This window comes from Microtus pennsylvanicus, chromosome 1 (genome assembly GCF_037038515.1).
Source record: "Microtus pennsylvanicus isolate mMicPen1 chromosome 1, mMicPen1.hap1, whole genome shotgun sequence".
Classification (NCBI taxonomy): Eukaryota; Metazoa; Chordata; class Mammalia; order Rodentia; family Cricetidae; genus Microtus; species Microtus pennsylvanicus.
The window spans coordinates 6,872,833-6,898,973 of NC_134579.1; the positions used below are offsets into that span (position 1 = coordinate 6,872,833).

The 26,141-nt window shown below is 35.9% G+C and overlaps 1 protein-coding gene across 4 annotated transcripts in view; it reads right to left on the minus strand.

Annotated features, from left to right (window-relative positions):
* The window catches only part of Cadm2 (cell adhesion molecule 2), a 915,204-nt gene that overhangs the window by 124,477 nt on the left and 764,586 nt on the right, over window positions 1-26,141 (minus strand). For all 4 annotated transcript variants that reach the window (XM_075952795.1, XM_075952879.1, XM_075952715.1 and 1 more), the window contains 2 exons: window positions 3,644-3,796; window positions 1,435-1,572 (listed from right to left, as the gene is read on the minus strand). In XM_075952795.1, the coding sequence (XP_075808910.1) occupies window positions 1,435-1,572; window positions 3,644-3,796 (291 nt within the window). The remainder of the gene's footprint in view (window positions 1-1,434; window positions 1,573-3,643; window positions 3,797-26,141) is intronic.

Consider the following 26,141-nt stretch of genomic DNA (forward strand, 5'->3'; position numbering starts at 1 on the left):
GTAAGGTAGAAAACATGACAATAATTTTATAGTTACAATCTCGGTATGATAAGCAAACTCACTTGCTGTGATTTTATTTTCACTACTAAGAATCAAATAATTGGATATAAGAATTGAATGTAACAATAACTAGAATACTTGGCATAGCATGTCTTATAGAAGATTAGACCAAGAATTATAATTTTACCATGTCATAGGCAACTTGTTTGCAAAATCACAATAACTAACAATTATAGTATCTTTATTAATGTATATGTGTTATCATGCCTAACATCTTCATGTGGTTGGTGTGGGAGGTCCTTCAGTCTTTGTGTTGCTTTTATTGGTTAATGAATAAAGAACTGCTTTGAGCCTCTGGGTATGCTAGGAGAAAGAGGGCAGAGTCAGAGTGAAGCCATGAAGCTGCCTGAGATAGATGCTGGGAACTTAAGCCTGTAAGCCACAGCCACATGGCAATATACTGGTTAATAGCCAATAAGAAGCTAGAGCTAATGGGCCCAGCAGTGATTTAATTAATATGGTTTCTGTGTGATTATTTCAGGGCTAAATGGCCGGGAACCAATAAGCGGCTCCCCCTCCTTCCAACATGTGGTATTAGAGACACAGTGGTCTTACTAGAATGAACTACTTAATTCTATCATATATTAGCAATTTTCTATTTAATCTTCTTTGAAAACTTCAGATGACATATTTTTGTTTGTGTCAAAGAAAGCCTGAAATCTGTACAAAACTTCTACATTATTATGAACTTTTTACTGAGACAAACCAATTCTTTTACATTTATGAGAATAGCTAGAAATCAAATTTATTGACGTTTAGTTTTGACCTTCAAAACTTTATAGTTCCAGATCTAAAAGATGAAGAAATAACTCATGCCATCTCCCTGACTAATACATATTATGTCTATGGACCTGAAATAATGGTCTGTTTTCTACTCTCTGTTTTAAAATATAAATCTACACGTTTTTCCCTTACACTAACTTATATTCTAGCCGTGTCTTCTATGAAGATTATAGTAGTTCTAGCCTTGTGATTTTTATATGCAGAAAACAAAGTACCCTATGATTATATTAAAGATTATTATTTCTTTATTTTGTGTGTTTTTCAGGGTGGGGCATCATGTGTGCATATGTCGTTCAGAGGGCCAGCCTGCAGGAGTGTGTTCTCATCCCATCATATGGCTCCCTGGGACAGAACTCCAGTCTGCAGACTTGGTATCAGACCTTCATACTCACTGAGCCATCTTGATGCCCCATAGTCATGATATTCATACACTTTATGAAATTATCTAACAAGAATTTGGTAAAACTCATTTGAATTATGTTTAATTGTTAGGAAATAGTGTGGCCTGAAATATATAGAGAATTCTGTTTTCATACAGCCTTCTAACACCTGTATATTTTTGTCGACTTGAGGACTTTCCTCATGATTTACCTTTGATTTCCTTGTCATTTTTGAACCATCTTATATCAGCTGCAGGTTTACTGCCAGATGTCTTACAAGTTAGCTGCATCAGGTCTCCCTCCATGACTGGTGATGAAAATCCACTAATCTGCGGCTTCTCCGGAACACCTAAAATTTAAGCGAATAAGGAAAGTGAGTGTCAATCTCTAGGAATCACCTAAACTCCTGGATGATAAAATAAACTTCTTCCGATATAGTGCATATCCATAAATAACTTTATCCATAAATATCAATAAATAACTTTAAAATGTGTATATGTCAAAGTAGAATTTAAACACAGATTGAAAAATTTCACATCCAAAACAGTTTTTGTAAGCTTTAAGATACAACCATTCAAATACCTTGTGATTTGCGATTACAGAAGTCTGTAGAGTGTCTTGGGTGATTTGAAAAAAGGAATGAATGCCATATATTTAAAATAAATTTTGTTTTTCTGTGTTTGGGAATGAATATGTGCACGTGGGAGGCCGCACAGATACCATGCTGGCATGTGGAAGTCATAGGAAAACCCATGTGCTTGTATGAGGCAGGGTCTTTCCTGCTGTTAAACACTGTGATGGCTGCTCCATGCTGGTTGGTCCAAATACTTCCTAAGAATTTTTCATCTTTGATTCCTATTTAGTTGCAGGAATGCTGGGTATTCAGGCCCATGCTATGTTAACTGCCTTTACAAGGGTCTATTATCCAAAGTCATGTGACCAGGCTTCTGCAAGAAGTGTTCTTACTTGCCAAACCATTTCTCCAGTCTGAGTATCACACATTTTCTATGCTCTATTATTCAGTTATTTACTGTGAGGTCGATTAAAATATCATGCAGCAGGATTCTATAATAAAAGCTCAGTGAAGTTGTTCTCATTGTAGCACTTTAATTTAATCATGAGAAGATTAAAATGTAAGAATATGAGAAAATCCCGCTCCGAGAAATACACGGTTAAACAACAAAGGAAAAAGAAAAATAAGCTTACTTCTCTTAACTAGCTAGGTGGCCTGTGTATACTCACCTTTATACCCTTTAAAAAAATCAATGTCATACCACCATTTAATAAACTGTGCTCTACAGTCAATTATTCTTTGAGTCTTGAGTTGGCTCTACAGAACAATGCATTAACCTTAGGCAATTGTTATCTGGGAACACTCCACTTTAGTGGATGTATCTTGTCCTTAACGGCAAACTTGTGAAGATTTTTATGAAATAGTTCCAGTGGGACTTGCAATGAAACATATTTCACATCCCAAGCACAGAACCAATTTGCTAGCTGGATTAACTTTAATATTCCTCTCCAAAAGGATGTTATGCATTGGCTATTTTAAATGCAACACTGTGTCTTTATCTAAAAAGGAAGGCAAGCTAGGGGCAAAAGGGAAAAAAATCAATCTTTAAATTTCTCAAACTTGTTCAGTACACAGGTGCGTTTCAATGAACTGCAGCAATTTCAGCTGACTGGGGCACTGTGGAGTCGATGAGCTCTAAGCTGCAGCCTTATTTCCTCCGAATCTCTATGAATGCATTGCTTTTTCATGTCACTTTAACCTTTGGGAAAATGGCCTGATACTTAGAGAATAAAAGCCCAAGGAAGCTACAAGCTGCATGCACAAGTGACATTACGTACTTCATTTACGAATCTAGAAAATACACATTTTTTTCTTTTTTCAAATAGAGACACATGGAAATGTCAGGACCATTTAAATGTACTACAGTACAAAAAGAGGTCGTTTTTGAAAGCCCGGGGTTATTAGGGGAGGTCTCCACCAGGTGACTCAGACAATAAGAGGAAGAACGCACAAGTTAGAGTCATTGTGCTCAGGAGTTTATCACTTTTTAAATGGCTCCAAATCACACAGCACATGCACAATTTTGTTATAAAATTAACTGGACTAAAATCAAAAGAAAAAACAAATGAAAGAAACAAATAAAAAACAACAAAAAAAAGTTACTTTCTAAGGAACAAAGTGGCTTTATGCTTTCTGACATCCACAGTAACCTTTGGCTCTCCCTTTGTCCATGTCTAAAATTAAAGCAACTAAGTGATTCTTCAATGTCTTTTTTCTGTGAGGCGGCAATATATTAAATTATGCCTATTGATTTGATGTTCAATAAATATTTTCTGATTGAACTGTGTTGTATCAGTGCACATCGTTCTGGGAGTGTGATTACACAGCGTTAGACTCTAGAACTTACCCAGGACAGTGAGATAGGCCTTGGAAGTTTTGACAGGCATTGTAAATAAGGAGCAGGTGTACTGCCCTTCATCAGACAGAGACACGTCACTGACACTGATGCTCAATTCATGCCAGGAAGCGCGAACCAGCTCGATCCTATTGTCCCTTAAAGCTGAAAAAAATATTGAAAACATCAATAACATATAAGTAACCATATTTATAGATATATTATATTTTGACCACAATATAATGATTATTTTATTTAACCATTCATTGAACTTTTACATCTTGAAACACGTTAAAGGATATTTTAAGTATATGTGTACATATATGTTTATATTATATTATTGTATATACTATAAAATTATATATAGTTTAAAAGACAACAATTAAGAGCCCTTTAATCATCAAATTATTTAATAAAATCCCAAGTGCGAAAGAGGCTGATGGTGATAAAAATGATTTCTTTCACATTATTTTTAAAAGAATGAATGCTAAAAAAAGAAAAAAAGAAAATGAATGAGCGAAACATTTGGGGAACTGGAATTGTTAATATTATTCCAAAATACTAACAAACAATTTTTGTGTATTAGAAAATAGTCCCTGTCATAGATACGCTAACTGAACAATATTTACACCAGAACTGACAATTACCTGAAAATTGCCAGTGGCTTACTTACCTGTTGCATACATTTGCACTGATTGGGTTGTGTACTATGATAGTATATTTTTAGGTTAAAATCACTTTTCTATTACAACTATTTCTAGAGTATCTGTCAGAATCTTACAGAGTTTTGTACCTTTTCACTCAGCTGGCTGGGGGAAATGAAAGTTTATTGTGTACATCATTAAGAATAGCAATGCAGTCTCAAAGCAGGTGAGAGACAGTTAAGAGTTTTCTCACTGACAACCAGCTTCAGAGAGCATCTCCAGCTTCCCTGTGCCTTGTACCTTGTCCCCATTAGAGACAACGGAACATCGTCAGTCCAATGCTGGGATCCTTTGCATCACCTCCACTACCAGGAAGTCTCTCCAGGGGAGTAACTGCTTTCTAAAGTGACAGGTCTAAGGGGGAAATTAGCGTTGACTTGTGTGTACCCAACACAAGTCAATTGGGCCAGACAGCACAACAAAGTCTCACAGAACTCTTCCGAGAAGCACACATACATGATAGATAGCTGCAAAGCAGAACCTGCTTGCTATCCTAGAATCATGCTGAATGCACCTAGAAATAATCATCTGCACCAATAGCACCCAGCTTTAGCTTTTAGCAGACGAAGATTCCAGGGCAAAGTGCATGAGGTAGTCACTTTTGGCTATGGTTATCTATAGGATTTATACTCTTCACAGGATTTAGAATCCCCTAGGAGATATATCTCAGCATATTACTGTGAGGGATTATTTTAGGTTAATTGAGGTAGAATGACCCAGGTTTACCGTGTGTGGCACTGCCCCTTAGGCTGATGGCCTCTACTGAATAAAAGGGGAAAAGTCAGCGAGCATGTCTATGATTTCTGACTATGATGCAATGTGCCAGCTGCCTTTTTGTCATAGCGTCATTCTTTACTCTTCTTCCCTGATTTCTATATCCCCGGGGTTGTTAGTCAAAATAAATACATTCTTCTTCAAATTTCTTTTGTCACGTATTTTTATGACAACAGAGAGGCAAGGAAGAAGACACTGACTACAACAAATAATGAGAAAGTAATACATTTTTTGAGGAGTGTAATCAAGGAAGCAACACTGAGAAGGATCAGATATTGGGATTTCTGACAAAGATTTTGAAACAGCCACCATGTGAAGCATTAAACCCAGGTCAAAAATCATTAAAATTAAACTCCATTTTTAAAATAAAGCTCGCCTGAATCAGAGATTAAAAGAGCTGCACTGATCAGTCTTATAAACCATACAGTGGTGGCACACACCTTTAATCCCAGTAGCCACACTAGTTTATTATAGAAACTGGGCAATAGTGGTGTACACCTTTAATCCCAGCACTAGAGAGGAATATACGATGGGAGAAGACAGGTTTCAGCTCAGTCTCATTCTGAGGACTCCTGGAGGCAAAGTAGCCATTTTTGAATTGAAGTAGAGGTAAGAGCCAGTGGCTGGCTGCTTTGTATTTCTGGCCTTCAGGTTGAATAAACACTCTCTGATCTCCTTTAAGATAAGAGCTGATGTTTGTGGTTGTTAATATCATCAGTGATGTGAAAAAACCCATGATTTTTAATACTAACCTACACAATAAATTACAATTTTAAAACAGAATTTAAAATAAATCAAAACAAAATCATACAAAATTCAAATAACACAAATTAACCCTTAATAGATATAGTCAGAATTCTTTTTTTAAAAACAGTGGTAGACTTAAAGTTAGAGCATCAGGTTTCTCCCAATAATTACACCCAAGAGAACATAGATAGAAAGTTAAAAGAAAGAAAACAATATCATCTTAGTGACAGTGAGAAATCCAACACAGGTGTCACTATGCTCTCTGTAGATAATAAAGGAAAACAATTTTGAAAAAAATACAGTAAAAAGCATAACAATCAGCCCTTTTTCAAATTGGTAAACAAACAAACAAACAAAACATATATGTACAGAAATCAAGACACTGAGAATCTGAAGTAGGAAAAATCTAAAATCCAGGTCAATATACATTAAAATTAAACTAAATTTTAAAAATATTTAGAAGAAAATGGTAACACTAAACTGTTCCATGCATAAACATATAAACTTCCATAAATAAATACTGTGCTTGAACCAAAACCTGAACTGCTGGGCTTTGTGTAGCTGAACACACAACTAATGCCTGCATGGAAACAGGACTCTGGAGCAGAGGCTTGCCACCTCCCCAGTGTGCAATATTTTCATGCAGTGCCTAGGACTGTGGTGACCACAACCATAAAATCATTTTGTTACTGCTTCTTAACTGTAATTTGTCACTGTGGATGGTGAAGCAAATAGGTGATCCCAATGGGGCAACGATCCTCATATTGAACCCTGTTCAAGAGGATGATGGTTGGTTTTCTCTCATCTTGTATAGTCATGGGGAATCAATGGGAACAGGTAATATTTAAACAGCTTTAAAATAAGTTTACAGTGACAATTTGAAAATATTTTGTGTTTGGAGTCTTGGCCATAAACTGGATATCTTAATTCCTACAATGCTTCAGCCAGTTCATTTACTGAATATGTTTAGCATTTTAAAGCTTTGATTGCATTTGCTATACAAAATTTTACTACTTTTAACATCTAAGCTCTAAAACAAAAAGCAATGGAAACTTACTGTCAGTTTTGTTATTTACCAATGGACTTGAAAAGTTAATTCTCTACAGCATTATTTGCCTATCTGCTTTGTATTTAAGCTAAACTAACAATGGCAGTGAGAGATGGAAAAAATAAAGCTAGTATTGTACTTCAGAACTGACACACATGAATGTATGTCCACTGGTAAATGTACAATTGCTCAGAACTAAACAATGTTATGATCTGCACCACCATCCCACAACCTCCCGTCTTTTGAGGGGTCGCTCTGTAGACCAGGCTGGCCCTAAGCAAGCACCAATCCTCCAGGGTCTCTGGTTGGGAATGTTGATTTGCCATCAGCCTCCTCCTTCTTATCCTGTAAATTTCTCTGTGAGTTCATTTGCTAGACAATAAAGCTGACTAATGTGATTTCCATTTTAATGAATGTTTTTAGCAAACCCAATCTGCACAGTGTTGATTTTTTTTCCAAGTCCACACATTCTATGATGTCATCTACAGCTTACTTTCAAAGGGCATTTCAAGTGTGCAAGAATAAAGAGAAGCCCACAGTAGTCCAAAGAGGGATGTGCTGCAAGTGAATGGGTTTCCTGTGTGCAAGCAGCTTGTCTCACTGTCTCAGCACCCCGAGTCAGAGCTATCTGCACAGTAGGCATTCAGTGAGTGGCTATTGAATTGATACTGAGAACTAAACTCTGCCTATAGATGATAAGAACAGAATGAAAAAAGAACTCAACTATGAAGTCCTTTTCAGTATCTCTCCACAGGATCCCCAAGGGAAAGAAGCTAAAATAAAATTTCCATTTTCCCTGTCGACACTGATGAACATAAAGAGCTAGAAGCACCACGCTAAGTAAATTTTTAACAAGGTTATAGTTTTCTGGAAAGTGCTTGCAATGTCAAATAAGTGATCTTTTAAAATATTGCCATTTTTACCAGTTTCTGAGTGAAAACAAACTGTGGTAACTAATCAGATACTATATAAATTTTGTAGATAGTAAGTTTCAAATACATAATGATAGAGTAATTGTGATATTGATTGATAGAAATTCAGTTTTTTAAAAAACATCCTTTAAATACACAATCTTAATCATTACCTGATATATTTTCTTTGTTTGTTTTTTATTTGTTTGTTTCGATGATGTTTTTAACTCAATATATTTTGCTCAAAAATATATAAAATATTCCCTGGAAAAAATGAGTGAGAAGTAGAAATGAATGTTTGTAATAAAATAACTCTTCACCGAGATTAAAAAGTGAGCTAATAGGTTAAGTAAGGCTTTCTCAGGTCACACCTCATCAACCTTTAGGTGTCTGCACCCACTAGGAATGTGATTAAATGGTTCAAAGCTTCAGGTTCTGGAGAATTTAATCTTAGCTGCAAATGAGCACTGACCAATGAGTAAGAATCTATTAAATAGTACTTGACTGTGGATAAAATTATTTCCTCAGTACCCCATTAGTCTAAATGGTTCATCAATTTTACAAATGCATATTTAGGTTCATACTTAATAAAGTAAAATTCTTAGGACTTTAGAGTTAGAAATTTTAGTGTTTTTCTTTTCTTTTTTTTTCCCGCTTTGGTAAGAAAGTTACTGGCATATTTAGCAATTTATATATCAATTCATTCTAAACCTAATTGATTTAACAGTGATACTATTTAATTTATCTACCATCTTCAACCAAGAACTTAGTAGTGGGATCTCAGTAGTGAAGAATCTGCCTAGTAACCATGAGACCCTAGGTTGAATCCCCAGCACTTCCATTCGAATATAAAAACCAGCAAAGAATAAACAGCTAACGCTTTGCATATACTTTACAGTTTTCCCTCACTTAATGTTGTGTTTATTATAAGTGATCACATACCTTTTAAAAATTATTCTATTATTTGAGATCATAATATAATTATATAATTTCCCTTCTCTTCCTTTTCTTCCTTCAAATTGTTCCCAAATTCCCTTCCTTAAAGTCTTACAACTTCTTGGCCTCCTCTTTCATTAATTGCTGATATATACATATAATGCATAAATATATATTTATATTTTATATAAATATATAAAATTTATATTATATAATATAAATATATTATATATAAACAGAGAATGTCTTCTCAGGCTGTATGATGTCACTTGTATGTACATTTTTAGGGCTGACTACTTGATTTTGGATAACCGAAAGGTGTTCTTTTCCCCAGCTAAGACTATTTATCCCATTCTCAACATTCCTTAGTTGCATGTAGTTCTTTGTATAGGATTGAGGTCTCATGATCTTTTATATCATCAAATTGAACAAGTCTATTATTGTTGTCCTTGTCAAAACACAGAGTACTGTGGCCCATTCCCATAGAATACTCTTGCACCTAGGGCTCATAGATTATTGTGGAAGACAGAGCTGGATAAAGTTTATTAAAGCCAGAAACCAAGGGATTTTGCTATGGGGTTGCATCTCCTAGTATGTGTATATATATATTTAGCCATAAAGTCTCACCAACATGACTGTCTAAATATGAGCTGAACAAAGACAAATGGTCATCATGCTACAAGGGAGCTGGGAGTATGAGGGTGGGGAGTTGGCTGCTAGAGATTATGATTAAGAGAAGGTCTCCATCTTTTACCAAAAACTGCAGAAAATTAAGAAATACTGGGAGTTGGAGAAATAGTCTTTTGGGGAAGAGTACACCAACCGATTATACCAAAGTGTCAGTCCTAAACACATAAATACAATTAACATTTTGTAGCTTGAGCAAGCTTTGTTAGAACTATATATGCATACATATATGCATGTAACAGGAATTACTAAACAGCAGCTGCAATGAATTTGAAAGAGAGCAAGGATAAGTATTTAGGGGGATTTGAAGGGAAGGATGGGAAGGGTTGAATTATGTATCATATTATCTAAGGAAAGGTTAATGGAAGGATTTAGAGAGAGGACACAGAAGATGTATATATATTACATTATTATATTATATCTTAAAATACATGAAGCAAAAATAATTATGTAAAGGAAAGAAAAAAATCTACTCACTGATAGTATCAACAGTGTTTTCATTTGTTTATATGTCAACAATCTTGTTGATTTATTAGAATGTTTCTGTCCTTTGTAGTAGGACCATAGAGTTTCGTCTAAAGCACACAGATGAAAGACCATGCTAGTGAGTCCTTTCTTGTTTTGTTTTCCCACAGTCAGAGAACATAAAACAATCTAAATCAATCTTCTGGAAAATTGATTAAGAAAAGCAACCTTTGCTTTAGAACTACTATTTGGTATATGATATTTTATGCTGTGCTGAATCCTTACTGAAATCAGGGTAAGTGAAGTTTTGAGTAGAAATGTGAACCAAGTTTTACCAGTAAATCTGCGAAGGACATGGCTTTTCGAAGAATGGTTTTCTGCAGTAGAACCTGGGATTTTAAACATTAGCCTTTCTCACTGAGAGTACATGAAATGAGAAGCAGCACAAACTCCAATAGTTATAATCTCTTATTGCAAAACATTTGGAAAAAAAATGTTGGCAAACACAGAATGTACTAGAGACAAATAAATCTGTGTTGTAAAAGGCAGTATGTTTAGGCCTTTATAAAAATTGATTTTATTGAGCTCTACATTTTTCTCTGCTCTCCTCCCTGCTTTTCCTCTCCCCTTCAACACTCTCCCAACGTCCCCATGCTCTCAATTTACTCAGGAGTTCTTGTCTTTTTCTACTTCTCATGTCGATTAGATCTCATATGTCTCTCTTAGGATCCTCATTGTTGTCTAGATTCTCTGCGATTGTGATTTGTGGACTGGTTTTCTTTGCTTTAAGTTTACAAAACACTTATGATTGGCTACATGGGATAATTGTCATCTGGGTCTCAGTTACCGCACTCAAAATAATGTTTTCTAGCTCCATCCATCTGCCTGCAAAATTCAAGACGTCGTTATTTTTTTTCTGCTGTGTAGTACTCCATTGTGTAAATGTACCACATTTTCTTTGTCCTTTCCTCAGTCGAGGGGCATTTAGGTTGTTTCCAGGTTCTGGCTATGGCAAACAATGCTGCTATGAACACTGCTCTTCTGACCCGTCTTCATGACTAGCCCTAAGAAAACTCCTCTATTCCCACATTCGAGTTCATAACACTATAAACACTAATAGCTGCTATATCACACCCATATTCTTGCGATCTCAGTCTGCAAGATCACCTTCCTTCTTTGTTATATAACATGCAGCACTAGATCTCTGAACAATGTCCACTTTCCTTGTTTTGCTTTCCCATTCATCTTTAAAACAATGTAGAAAGAGCATTGCATCTATTTCATTATGGAGAAGGGCTTCTTAGAAAAGACATACATTATCTTTTGCTGACCTCAACTCATGCATATCTTTCAATTTAATTAATGTTGTACTTTTCTAATGACTCCTTCATTCCTGTCTACTTCAAGGCATATTTGGATCTTCTGTTATGTCCCTACAGTTAGAACAGTGAGAGGCTCAAGGTCAGCCTTCTCTGGCCCATTATTAGCATGCTTACCTGCATCTTTTAAAGCTTTATGGCATGATAAACTCTGAATATATTAGTTGTGTAGGAGAAACTTCTAACTGCCCAGAGCAATTAACATTGTGCACTAAACACAATTCCCATTCTCTCTATTTAATAAGCGGATGCATAACTAAGTGACAGTACAGATGAGTAAGTGAGATGGCATCTTCAGCCACTAAATTACCGCAGACTGTAAGAGAACAACAAAACCTACTCAGGAACGAATGATGTATTTGCCACTGCGAGTGACTTGGAAATTTCCTTTGTAATAGAGCCTACTTAATGTATTTTAATTTTGTGAATTTGGGCTGAAAAAAGTTTGACGTTTTCTGGTTTCAAATCTTTAACTATTTTTACGTACACAAAACCAAATATAATTATTAGAGGTGCAATTAAAGATAAGATATATTTTGAGAATGTAACTTCTTATAACCTGATTTTATTAGACTATATTTTGAATGTCTTTAAATATCTAAACACAGTTTTAACTATTTAACTGAAAAGAGAAGAGAATATTAAGTGCCCTGATATTTTATCGTGACGTATGTTTAGAAATCTTCAAGTATATGGATTCAAACATGACAAACTTACTCTTCCAAAAAGAAATAAGTAGGACTGTCTTTTAACCTTTTTTTTTTTATATGGGAGAAGAACTTCACATAGGAAATTTCAATCTTCATTGTTCTCTTGACTTAACCATCTAGATCAAAGATACTAAAAGGTATCATAGTATCCTTTTTTATTGTTAGTGATTTCCTTGAAAATAGATTCTTCTCTCATACAATAAACTCTGTGAAGAGTTGTGTCTTCCCTTCTTTTCGCAGAGCCTTTGTGCTACTCTCCACAAATCCACCCGTTTCTTCTTCAGGAAAGAGTAGGACTCGAAGGGATGTTACAATTAAACAGGGAAAAACATGTTTCAATAAGACAAGGCAGAAGCCCTTATATCAAGGCTTGGCAAGACGTCAGAGACACAACTGCTCCCACTTTTAGGAGTCCCTCAAAAATACAAAGCTAACATCCAAGCATGTATGCAGAGGATGTGGCAGACCCATGAAGGCCCTCTGCTAGCCTCTTCAGCATTTGTGAACCCATATGAGCTCTGTTTAGTTGATTTTGTGAGTCATGTTCTCCTAATGTCCTCTCATTGGTACAAGGACGTACATTTCACACTATGAAAAGAGAAATTTAGACACTAACCCAGCCACAAAACCCTCCACCTACAATCCATTCTGCCGGCAAAATTCATTGGGGCAATAGTGGCATAATCCTTGTGGGAATGACGGATGTTTGATTTAACTTGAGGTCCAAGCCACAAGAGGGAGTCCATGTTATCCGATACTGCCAAGATGAAAAAATATAAATGAAATGATTTATAATGATATTCTGTTAGCTCATCAATTGGTGTGTTGTGTAATCATCATCAGAGTGGCTTCCTCCAGCAGCTGATGGGAACAAATGTAGAAACCTACCATTAGATATTATGAGGCTGTATTGGAGGTATCCATCTGGTCTCTTCCCTGAGAGATCAATAAACCCAGAAGAAGAGGCAGAGAAAAGATTGTAGGAGGCAGAGGGTTTATGCTTCCCTTTCGTTCAATAAATTTTGATGTAAGTCTAAGTATATAGGACTTTATAATAGGTATGCAAGTCAGATATGAACCAATAATAATTCATAAAGATATATTTTAAAACAATATCTTATATGTAATATCACTACTTAGAAAAGATGATAGCACACTCATAATTTCACAGTATGAATTTAATATTTTCAGAATATTTCACATGGTATGACATAGAGAATCCTCAAAACTTGTCAAACCTGATCTATACTTTAATTTTATAATTGTGACAAGAATGTTGTTGCAAATAAATACATAGTACAATAATCAATAATGGGTAAGTATGTTTAAGACCATTTTATAATTTTTGAAAAAATATACTATTCTAATTCTAGTTCAAAATGTATTAATGAAGCTGGGCGGTGGTGGCACACGCCTTTAATCCCAGCACTCGGGAGGCAGAGGCAGGTGGATCTCTGTGAGTTCGAGGCCAGCCTGGTCTAGAAGAGCTAGTTCCAGGACAGGAACCAAAAGCTACGGAGAAACCCTGTCTCGAAAATAAAAAAAAAAAAATGCATTTAATGTTTTTAAATGAAACTCAGACTAGCAACTGAAACATTAATTTCTAAAATATCAAACATTTGAAAAACACAACCCACTTAATGTTTAGATGCCTAGATAGGATCATAGGACATTATTGAAAATATTTGCTTTCCATAATGAAATCATCATATTTCTGTATCAGCAGAAAGCCTTCCATGTATAGTAAAGTACAAAATCATAACAATGTCAAATCAGAGCTCAGATATTTCATAGAGAATCCAGCAGTGTCGCATAGTTTGAGAACACGGACACTTTAAACATTGCGTGTGGGTTCAAATCAAGGTGGCAGGGAAGTCATGCAAGGCAGCCAGGGAAAGAGCCAGAAACACCTGCTTCATTACACATTCAATTTCAAATTAATTTTGTGAGATAAAGAATGAGGCAGAATGTTGGATTATGAAATCAATTTTGAACAAGTTGGAACAAATGGTCATACATTTCTTTTTTAATATTTATTTATTTATTTATTTATTTATTTATTTATTTATTTATTTATTATGTATACAATATTCTGTCTGCAGGCCAGAAGAGGGCACCAGACCTTTTTACAGATGGTTGTGAGCCACCATGTGGTTGCTGGGAATTGAACTCAGGACCTTTGGAAGAGCAGGCAATGCTCTTAACCTCTGAGCCATCTCTCCAGCCCGGTCATACATTTCTTAATATTTGGGTTTATCAGCCATAGCAATAGAGACATGCATATCTGCACTTACAGCTTCAAAGTGAAAATATTTTTTACACCAGATGACTCCTTTCTTCAATATTACTTTCATTTCTTTTAATTGTGTACTCTTGTTGAATAAACATCTTTTTGTCAAGAAGAAAATACCATTTGACAGGAGATGTGAAGCTATCAGAGAAAACTAAGAAATTCTGACCTGAATGAGAAACGTTCAACTATCTGCTGATTTCAAACACTGCACATTTGAAATAAGAAAAAACGAGTTTATACGAAAGGTGGTAAATATCGATAAAAATGAGCATCACACACGAGTAGGGAACTATGGTTTTGTCATCCTTAGACTTCAGAATATTTTTAAGTTTTGAAGTTAAATAACTTATGAGCATAAAAATGTCAGTTATGATTTATTACATATACCAAATGTCCCAAAACTATGATATGTACAACCAGTTTAGACTTGCTGAATAAAGGCAATGTTTACCTGAGGCTTTCCCTTTAGATGAATGATTTACAATTGAATTCAACATTTATCTGTTCTATGCTTAATATGAGTAACTTCATTAGGAAAGACTAGTAATAGAAAAATCACCAAAGGTAAGTGCAAAATTTTATACATTTTTCATACTGAATACTAACGTGACATTTTCTTCTACTCTTCACATTCTACATATTTTGTTTGATATCTCAAGACAGATTTTCCTATGATTTGTCATAGTCTTATTTTCTTGGATAAAACATTTTTTGTACATGTGATACACTTTGAATTTGATAAATTTCTCAGTGGGTCTCAATACACAGAATAGAGAAAAATGATGTGGCATTTGAAGTGAACAGCTTGTAAGTTCTTATTCTTTCCAAAACCTTGCAATATAATGGTGTTCACATAGACATAAAAAATTGATATGTTACATCTACCTATATAACTACAATATGCAACCATGAAGTATATCTTTCATAGAGCATTTGTATCAAAGAGACTGGAAGATTATATGCCTTGCTAAAGTAGAAATGCATATAAAATGGTGTTTGGTGAAGAAATCCTTCTGCTTTCATTGAACAAGAAAATCAGCTAGTAGAATCTGTTATCCTGAAACTCTGTGGCAGCCACATTCCCTAACAGCCTGCAGCTGGTGTTTGCCACCTCAAAAAAAAAAGTTGACTTTGGATAGATGTCCTGTCCAATCCTAAGAATTGCCAACTAGTATTCAGTTTTGCTGTAAATGTTTTAGTTCTGAGCTCATTAACGAGAAAGAATTATGAGCTCATTATGAGGTGAATGAATTTTTTCAGTTCAAACATATTTATATGAGCACTGTAAAATCTAGGAACAAATTATAGCCTTAAGAAAATAGTTTTTCTCGTTTTTACTTTTTCTAAATTTAAGACAACTATTAAAAAATACAGATTTTCCCAATAGTTCATAGCTTTCTACCATGGATAACAGTTTTTATTTCCTATACAAGATTGTCACTAAGAGTTCAAATAATTCTTGTGCCTGCTTTTTTCTTTTAACTTTTCTGTTACTGTTTGTTCTTTCTATTATGAGAAAGGGAAGAGACACATTTCACAAAGAAAATGCTTTCTGAGAAAAATAGGCAGAAACCTGACTATTATGAGTATTGCTCCTAAACTATTTACTTAAATTCAAAGAGAAAGGGATAAATGCCAGAATAAACCGTTTGAAATCCACCGTTTCCTAGAAAGAATGTGAAGAGTTGCACCTGTGCTTTCTATGAGTCATTTGAAACATTTCCTAAACATGCTGGAATTTTCTTTTTATAATAGGAAATAATATGATTTTACTTTGCTTCACTAAACATAATTGTTTTTCAAAAATTCTAATATACTAAATAACTTGCCAGCTTTTGAAATTTCTTACTGAATAAAAGGTCTATAGCCTTCTGTCTGTGGGTTTGGTGAAGACCTTTTCCCATTCTGAAGGCCGTTGTATTGTCATATTGTCTGTGTCCTTCGCTCTCCAGAAAATTTTCAATTTCAAAAGTTTCTATTTTCCAAAGTCAAACATATAGGCATCCTCCTGAATATTAACCTTCATCAGGCGATGAAAGGAGACAGAGACAGAGACCCACATTGGAGCACCGGACAGAAATCTCAAGGTCCAAATCAGGAGCAGAAGGAGAGAGAGCACGAGCAAGGAACTCAGGATCGCAAGGGGTGCACCCACACACTGAGACAATGGGGATGTTCTATTGGGAACTCACCAAGGCCAGCTGGCCTGGGTCTGAAAAAGCCTGGGATAAAACTGGACTCGCTGAACGTAGTGGACAATGAGGAATACTGAGAACTCAAGAACAATGGCCATGGGTTTTTGATCCTACTGCACGTACTGGCTTTGTGGGAGCCTAGGCAGTTTGGATGCTCACCTTACTAGACCTGGATGGAGGTGGGTGGTCCTTGGACTTCCCACAGGTCAGGGAACCCTGATTGCTCTTTGGCCTGACGAGGGAGGGGGACTTGATTGGGGGAGGGTGAGGAAAATGGGAGGCGGTGGCGGGGAGGAGGCAGAAATCCTTAATAAATAAATAAATTTAAAAAAAAAACAAAAAAACCCAAAAGTTTCTATTTATTAGTTATTGCTCTCCTTGTCTGCGCTAAGTGTGCTATATTTAGAAAGTGGTCTCCTGTGCCTATGCATTCAAGGCTACTTCCTACTTTCTCTTCTATCAGGTTCAGTGTAAATGGATTTAGGTGGAGGTCTTTGATCCATTTGGACTTGAGTTTTGTGCATGGGGATAAATATAGATGTATTTGTTCATATTCTCCCTCCTTCCGCTCTTCAACTGGACCTTGGGAGCTCAGTTCAGTGCTCCAATGTGTGTCTCTGTCTCTATCTTCATCCTAAGGTTCTGTGGTGGTATTCAAGATAGTCATCAGTCTGACTACAGGACAAGGCCAGTCCAGGCACCCTCTCCTACAATGCCCACGGACCTAGCTGGGGAAGTCCCCTTGGACACCTGGGAACTCCTCTAGAGCCAAGCTACTTGTCAACTCCAAAAGGGCTCCCTTAATTAAGGTATCTTCTTCCCTGCTCCCATATCTGTCCTTCCTCCATCTCAACGATCCCACTCCCACAAGTTCTCACCAATCCTCCCCTTCTCCCTTCTCTCTCCCTGTCTCCCCTTCCTCCCACCCTACCCCTATGCTCTCAACTTTTGCCTGGCGATCTTGTCTGCTTCCAATTTCCAGAAGGATCTATATATGTTTTTCTTTGGGTTCACCTTATTACTTAGCTTCTCTAGGATTGCAAACTATAAGCTCAATGTCCTTTGTTTATGACTAGAATCCACTAATGAGTGAGTGCATACCATATTCATATTTTTTTGGGGTCTGAGCTATCTCACTCAGGAAGTCAAGACCACAAGGGGTTGGTCCACCCACTAAGACAGTGTGACTGAGCTAATGGGAGCTCATCAAATTCAGCTGGACTGGGACTGAACAAGCATGGGATCAAACTGGACCCTCTGAATGTGGCTGACAATTGGGGCAGAATGAGAAGCCAATGATAATGGCACTGGGATTTGTCTCCACTGCATGTATTGGCTTTTTAGAATTCTATTCTATTTGGATGCATACCTTCCTAAGCCTGGATGGAGCAGGGAGGTCCTTGGACTTCCCACAGGGCATGGCAACCTGCCCTCTCTTAGGACTGGAAGGGGAGGGGGGAGAATGAGTGGGAGAGCAGGAGGGAAGTGGGAAGAGAGGAGGAAGTGAAAATTTTGAATGGTGTTATTTATAAAGTAATAAAAATAATCTGCTGAAAAAATTAAGTTTCGCTAAAGTAAAAAAAAATATGGATCTATTTGCATTTTCTACATGTTGACATCCAGTTATGCCAGCACCATTAGTTGAAGTTTGTTTGTTTGTTTGTTTGTTTTGCATTGTATAAACTTACTCAGTCTTGATACAGAGTGGAGGGGCTTGGTATTGTCTTAACTTGGTATGCCAAACTCTGTTGACTTCCCAGGGGAAGCCTTTTTCCCTCTGAGGAATGGATGGGGGGTGGGATGGGAAGAGGAGGAGCAGAAAAAGGGGAGGGAGGGGAAGATGGGGTTATTATGTAAAAAAATAATAATAAAAAAAAATACATAACCTTAAAAAAGTTCTATAGCATTCAAACTTTGATTATATAAATGAAGCAAAATGGAAATATATTCTGTTTTTGATAATCTAACCATTATATTGTAATTTTCAATATGTATGTTGTATATTATTATTTAAATTATATAGCCACATTTACAAAATATGTTAATGTAAGTATATGCATGAGATGGCAAATAATCACCTATAGCAATAAATAAATGCAACTGGAAATTTAAACGAGGACAAAGCTTAGGTTTGTAACCTAGTTAATAGAAGCAAGCTAAGAACATATGTAGAACTTAGGAAAGTTAATTTTATAAAAGTCCTCGGAGAAACTCTGTCTCGAAAATCCAAAAAAAAAATAAATAAATAAAAAGTCCTTTGAGTGTAAGTATAGTACATATTTATTAGATTTTCTTTAAGTTTCAAGGTAGATGACTTTATATTCTACCTTAGTTTCTATTCTTTAGAAGCCCACACAGAACTCATATGTCTTGTTCATTCATCCTTTATCAGCAGATGGGAGTGGGTCCTGAGACCTACAGCAGCACATTATGAAGAAAGAGAGTCTAAATTGGAGGTTTTCATTGTGTCCCTCCCTTTGGACCTCGAGAAATCACATGGGAGAGAGAATAGAAAGATCAAAGGATTCAGAGGAGTCCAGGATACCAGGATGACATGACCTACAGATTCTACTAAGCAGAGCTCATATGAGCTCCCAGACACTGAAGTGACAAGCACCGGACCTGCATGGGCACATACCAGGTCATCTGTGTGTGTTCTGACTGGTGGTTTTGAAGGACTACTATTCATCTTTGACTTTGCCTGTTCTCAGGACTGTTTTCCTCCTGCTGGGTTGCCTTATCTAGTCTTGATATGAGTGCTTGTGCCTCATTCTCTTATATCTTGTTTCATCCTGTTTGACTCTCTTGGAGGGACAGCTCTTTTCTGAAGAAGAATTGGAGGGTGAGTGGATTTGGGATAAAAGAGAGGAGAGCAGAATGGAACAAGGAGAAACTGTGGTCAGGATATATTGTATGAGAGAAGAATCTATTTTCAATAAAAAGAAAAAAGAAAAGATTAAAAAATATACACAAAATTTGATATATGACAAGGACTATAAAATAGAATAGTACATTACATTTTAGTGCATTAAGTATAACATTTCAGTGGCTACCTTGAAGTTGTACTTTGTATTTAGGTTGAAACAAGACATCCTGAGGAGAGTACTTCTGAAACCCAGAGGGAGAGCTCTGACGCACACCTTACTTACTAACTCTCAAGAGGAAAATCCCATACTGTGTTTGTGCACTGCCTCAGAGGCTCTTGTACATGCTGGCTCCATAGCTTTAACGTGGCACTTTGAGACTGGCCTTTTGGCTTTTAGCCTGGCTTTCCTTTGGATATATAGACAGCGGAACAGTCATCCTACAGTGCGTAATACATCCCAACTCTCCCTTTGAGTGTTTTCACTAAGATAACACAGGACACATGAAAGGGAAGAATGTAAGATATCCTTCCAATTCAAAGAATAGTAAGACAGATGCATGTCTTAAAATACATTTCTTTCTGCATTCCAAAGCATGTTAATGTGATCAAGCAAACGCTTTCTGGTGTCTCTTAACCATACAAAGAATAAAACAATCTTTACATCAAGTTAGTGCAATCTAATAAAGAACTTTCTAGAGAGTCAGGTAAACTATCAACTGCACCTTTCATGGAGGAACAGTAGACATGTTGTATAAAAGGTATTTATACTAATGATCTCTTAGATAATAAAATTATATGATAATGAAGATGAAGATGATGATGATGATGATAGGGTCTTGTTTGTTGTATCAGAAAGTATATGCTATCCACTATGTGAAAAAATGTTCACTGTTTACACAGCTACTGTACTTACTATGACAGTAACTTTTTCGGATATATATTAACTATGAGTTCTTTTTTTCCTTTTGATTTTTTTATGTTGACTGAGGTGGCCCCAATCTCTTGTCTCAGTTGCTTGGACAACATGTACTTTATAATATACTAGTTAATAGATGATAATATTATTTCATTTCCAGTGATAAAAATCCTAAACAGACCAATTAGGTAACATTCCAAAAGGCACATCATGTCTACTACATATCAGGGCACAGACAGGTATTCAGGTAAGCTGACTATAGAACCTATAGCTTCTTAAACATCCATATTTGAGTTGTTTCCTAGTTAATAATTACTAATTATCAAAATTAATTTCTGTTGTAAATATTTGAATGTTTCTCATTACTGTAAGAATAATGATGCAATTAGTGTTATAAATCAAGCAGGCCATCTAAAAGCAAGCTGATACTTCTTTGTTCTTGGTTCTCATTCATATTTACACAGCAATTGATCAGCCAGAGAATTCCAAGTTAGAGCTGCTTGGAAAAGCAACTGGAATACTATATCCCAGCCAGCTCATCATGCATATGCTGTAGTATGAAAGATAAAGTACAAAGGCAACCCAAGCATCTGGATTGGACCTGAGACCAAAATGGTGCTCTGTATACAAGGGAGTTCAGTATTTTCAACCATCAGTTAGGCATATGTGGGAAATCATTTGCACACAATATACCAAGATGCAGAACATAAGTGTTACAGAACTCCAAGTTCCAAGAACTGTCAGGAGAGTTGAGATTGTACTAGAAATGTTCAGGGAGCTCTGTTATTAAGTTGGGTGCTGCATGGGAAACTAACAGGCATATGCTATTGAATTGTACAATAAAACTAAAGTTAATAGATTTGTTTTGTATTATTTCCCATTGGGGTTGTTGGAACAATTTTTCCAATAAAGTTATAGTATAGCTACAAAAGAATCGTTACAGGAGGCTATGGACATTCAGCATTTTTTTTCATGAATATCCTTGGTTCTTAGCTAGGAATGAATAAGGCTACTCTGCTTGCTTATCTCCTTATAAATGAACTCCTCTGCATAGAAGTTACCTGATAGTGGATCTGAACTCTAGTCCAGACACTAATCACCTCTAGGAAACATTTTAAAACTGAGACTAACCTTCTCTTGGTGGAAATGGATTGTATCTATCTCTCCTATCTCTCACTTTTGCCCACTTCTTAAATGACTCTGGGGTTACATCATAAAAGAGGGAAATGTGACAGCAATTTTCACCAGGGATATGTTGAAGAATTTTAGGGGAAAACTATTTCTGCCTGATCAAGAGCATGAAATTTGCCTTTTGTCTGGATGATAATCTATCACCCCAAGCTATTCAAAACATAAAAAAGACTAAATCTAATAGAGTCAGTCAGGAACCTGGCAAAGAGCACATTTCAGGAAGACAGATTCACCTAACCACGTTCTAAAGGGATAGAAAGTTTAATTTTATCCTTTAATGACATAATCTATATATAAAAATATATAGAGAGAAACATTTATATTTGTGTTTATAAATAGACACATGTACAGAGAGTGAACATACACACACACACAGGGAGGGAGGGGGAGAGAGAGAGGGAGGGAGAGAGAAAAAAAAGAGAGAGAGAGAGAAACAGAGACACAGAAAATATTTCATATCTCAATTCAGAGGAGATTCCTGTGGGGTTGCCAGTGCTGAGCTTTAAAAGACACTTGTTGCAGGGGAGAGCTGCTTGTTCTTTCCCGGCAGCCTGGCTAGCACCTAGCTTTCACCCAAAATAACCACACAGAAACTGTATTATTTAAATCTTTGCTTGGCCCATTAGCTCTAGCTTTTTATTAGCTAACTTTTACATATTGACTTAACATCTCTCCATTAATCTGTGCCTCACCACGAGGTCATGGCCTACCAGCAAAGATTCAGCTTGTCTATCTCCAGTGATAGATCCATTGGCATCTCTGACCCCGCCCTCCTTCTCCCAGCATTCAGTCCAGTTTTTCCTGCCTAAGATCTGACCTATCAACAGGCCAAGGCAGTTTTTTCATTCATTAATAGTAATCACAGCCCACAGAGGGGACTCCCACATCAGACGTTAGTGTTTCTAATTTGCCCTCCTTCTGCTTGGAAGCAGAGCTTACTACGGGTCTGCAGGATATAAATTCTCACTTACCAAAAGGTCATCATATTGTAGTAGACAAACACTGCTTCCAAGAAAATTAACAACCCGTTTCCTAAACTTCAAAGTTTAGGAGTTTAGTGACAAAGTTATAGTCAAAAAATAAGTAGATATCCCATGCTTATTCAGTCCCATTCCAGCTGGCCTTGGTGAGCTCCCAATAGATCAGCCCCACTGTCACAGTGGGTGGGTGCACCCCTCGTGGTCCCGACTTCCTTGATCATGTTCTCCCTCCTTCTGCTCCTCATTTGGACCTTGGGAGCTCAGTCCGGTGCTCCAATGTGGGTCTCTGTCTCTATCTCCATCCATCGCCAGATGAAGGTTCATATCCAGGCGGATGACTATGTGTTTTTCTTTGGGTTCACCTTCTTATTTAGCTTCTCTAGGATCACAAATTATAGGTTCAATGTCCTTTATTTATGGCTAGAAACTTTCCTGGACCTTGATGGAGGAGGGAGGACCTTGGACTTCCCACAGGGCAGGGAATCCGGACTGCTCTTCAGTCTCGAGAGGGAGGGGAAATGGAGTGGGGGGAGGGGGAGAGGAGTGGGAGGAAGGGGAGGGAAATGGGAGGCGGGGAGGAGGCAGATTTTTTTCAACAAAAAATAAATAAATATTTTTTTTAAAGGATCAATATAAAAAGAGGCAGACACCTATTTCACTATTGCCTCCACCATTTTGCCAATGCTCAGTCACTGGGCACAGATACATTGTAATACATCTTTATGCCTTCCAATGGGAGTTTTATTTTATACTTTCAGAAGAAATAAAGTTACTTGTTGGAAAAAAATAAGTAGATAATAAAATAGATCCTTTGAAAAAATATTTTTTTAAAAGAACATTATTCTAATGAATTAAAGTAAATGCTATAGGAGCAAAAGGAACATCTCAAATGTTTAAAATTCAGTATATAGGTTAGTAGGTAATAAAATTGGTTCTTTAAAAAATACCATTTTTCAAATTAAAGGCATAGTGCTAAAAATTATAGTGAATGCTATAGGAACTAAAAGAACATATTTAAAATTCGGTATATTGCAAAAATATATAACTTTATACTAATAGCATAAAAACAAAGAAAATACAACATTGATATAAAAATAACAAACAATAAAAGTGATGATGAAAAAATTAAAATACAAAAGAACTGAACTCCAAACTAAAAGAATACAAAGTCATAAGAAAGCAGCATTAAAAGAAAGTAATGATATAGTTGACCAGATTGAAACATCTATAAAAAACAGAATAAAGGGCAGTAGGATCAAGAGAAACAAATGATTACATAGCCACAAAGAGAAATTACTAAGAAAAATAGTACAATGATAACTGCAATTGAAGGCAGAAAAGTAGCATAATTTGAACAGCTATAATTCACCTCTATATCTATCCTAAAAGTTATTAAATGGCCAAATGAAAGAGAATTTTAGTAGCAAGTTTGGTAAAGAAAAGGTTATAAGGGGAAAAAAAGTAACAACCAATATCTTTTCATTATGATATTGCCAGAGAAAGAAATTGTGCCATGTCTGTGGCCTCAGGGGGGGGGGAAACGTGGTATATGTACCTTTCTTGAGAAAATCACTGAAAAATACTACAGCAGGAGAAAATAAAAAATAAATAGACTGCCAATTGCACAGCTGTTCTGTTCTAATGGAAGACATTTCAAGTTTTACCAAGAATTTCAGGTAAAATTAATAATCCATTATTACTTATTTATAAGAAAAACTGCAAATAATTCAATAATGGCCTAAGAATGTATCTCTGATGCCATAGTAGAAAAAGAAAAGCATGTAATTATTTACTAAAAGAAGAAGATATTATCTAATCTAGAAATAGAGGAATGCAATATAGTAACATTACTGTATATATATAGTAACCTTAACTTTATATAAAACAATCTTGTAGTTTTTGGAATTAAGAATTTTACACTCATGTCTTTGAACTTCTCCAAGTTTTCTATATCTTTGAATTAAATTACATTCTATCCACTTTCAAATGTAAAACTTTAGAATACAAAGACTGAACACAAATTGTTAACCTGTTGGTGTTTGATACAGATATCAGTGCTGACTGCTTACTGAGTACTGAACTATTTCATGTTTTTAGGATAAAGTTTATCAATAAACATATCACTACTCACAAATAACATTGTAAAATCAGGTATTTAGACAATAGGGAAAGAGATGAAATTCTAAAAAATATCGTTAGGAACATAGCCAGATAAGGAATTTTAATTAAAATACTGTCCATGTTAAAGTAGTCTTATTTTTGCTACCTCATTTTCTATCAAAATTAGAGCCAAGATTTCAGTTTTCTGTATTAATTTGCCACATCACTGGAGAATTATCACCTATAGAATAAACATAATTACATTTTAGAAGTATCCCTTTGTAGCACTAAAACTGCAATTATCTAAGTGAAAAATGCTGTTACTGAAAACTAAATATACCTTTTGATTATATGCTAACTACATGTTTACATTCTTTCTGGTTTTAAAAAAGAATTGAGACATTTATTATTCATCTTAAGGAGCCCCTCTATGAAACAATGACACTCAGTATTCTGTAGGGTTTGATGACAGTATAAATGACCTTACATAACATTTATGATATGATAGAATGGAAATAAATATTCCTGTTAAGATAATACATAATCAATATATAGTTCTTGTATTTTTTACGGGGTTTGAAAGTAAAAGTAACTTTAAGACACGTAGGCACATACAAGAAATGTGACAGCCTTGAGTGATGACATAATACTCTCTGGTCTCTGATGGTGACACAGAATGGCAAGGACACAAAACTGTCAGTCTTCTTGTTTATGTTCTACCTGAGACTAATAAAGGAAGGAATGTGATTGACAGCACACGGACTCTGACACTGTCTTAGACATACAGCTGTTACCTTCTACACAGATAGAAATGGATTGTAGTGATGGCCTGAATGATGTCTTAGACATACAGCTGTTACCTTCTACACAGATGTAAAAGGATTGTAGTGATGGCCTGAATGATGTCTTAGACGTACAGCTGTTACCTTCTACACAGATGTAAATGGATTGTAGTGATGGCCTGAATGATGTCTTAGACATACAGCTGTTACCTTCTACACAGATGTAAATGGATTGTAGTGATGGCCTGAATGATGTCTTAGACATACAGCTGTTACCTTCTACACATATAGAAATGGATTGTAGTGATGGCCTGAATGATGTCTTAGACATACAGCTGTTACCTTCTACACAGATGTAAATGGATTGTAGTGATGGCCTGAATGATGTCTTAGACATACAGCTGTTACCTTCTACACATATAGAAATGGATTGTAGTGATGGCCTGAATGATGTCTTAGACATACAGCTGTTACCTTCTACACAGATGTAAATGGATTGTAGTGATGGCCTGAATGATGTCTTAGACATACAGCTGTTACCTTCTACACATATAGAAATGGATTGTAGTGATGGCCTGAATGATGTCTTAGACATTCAGGTGTTACCTTCTACACATATAGAAATGGATTGTAGTGATGGCCTGAATGATGTCTTAGACATACAGCTGTTACCTTCTGCACAGATGTAAATGGATTGTAGTGATGGCCTGAATGATGTCTTCTTGGAACTGTTAAAATGCTATCATTACTCAGAAGAAGAAATAAGAATTTTATGGATTGTTTATTGAATAATATATATTATCTATCTTGAAAAACTAGTTTTTAC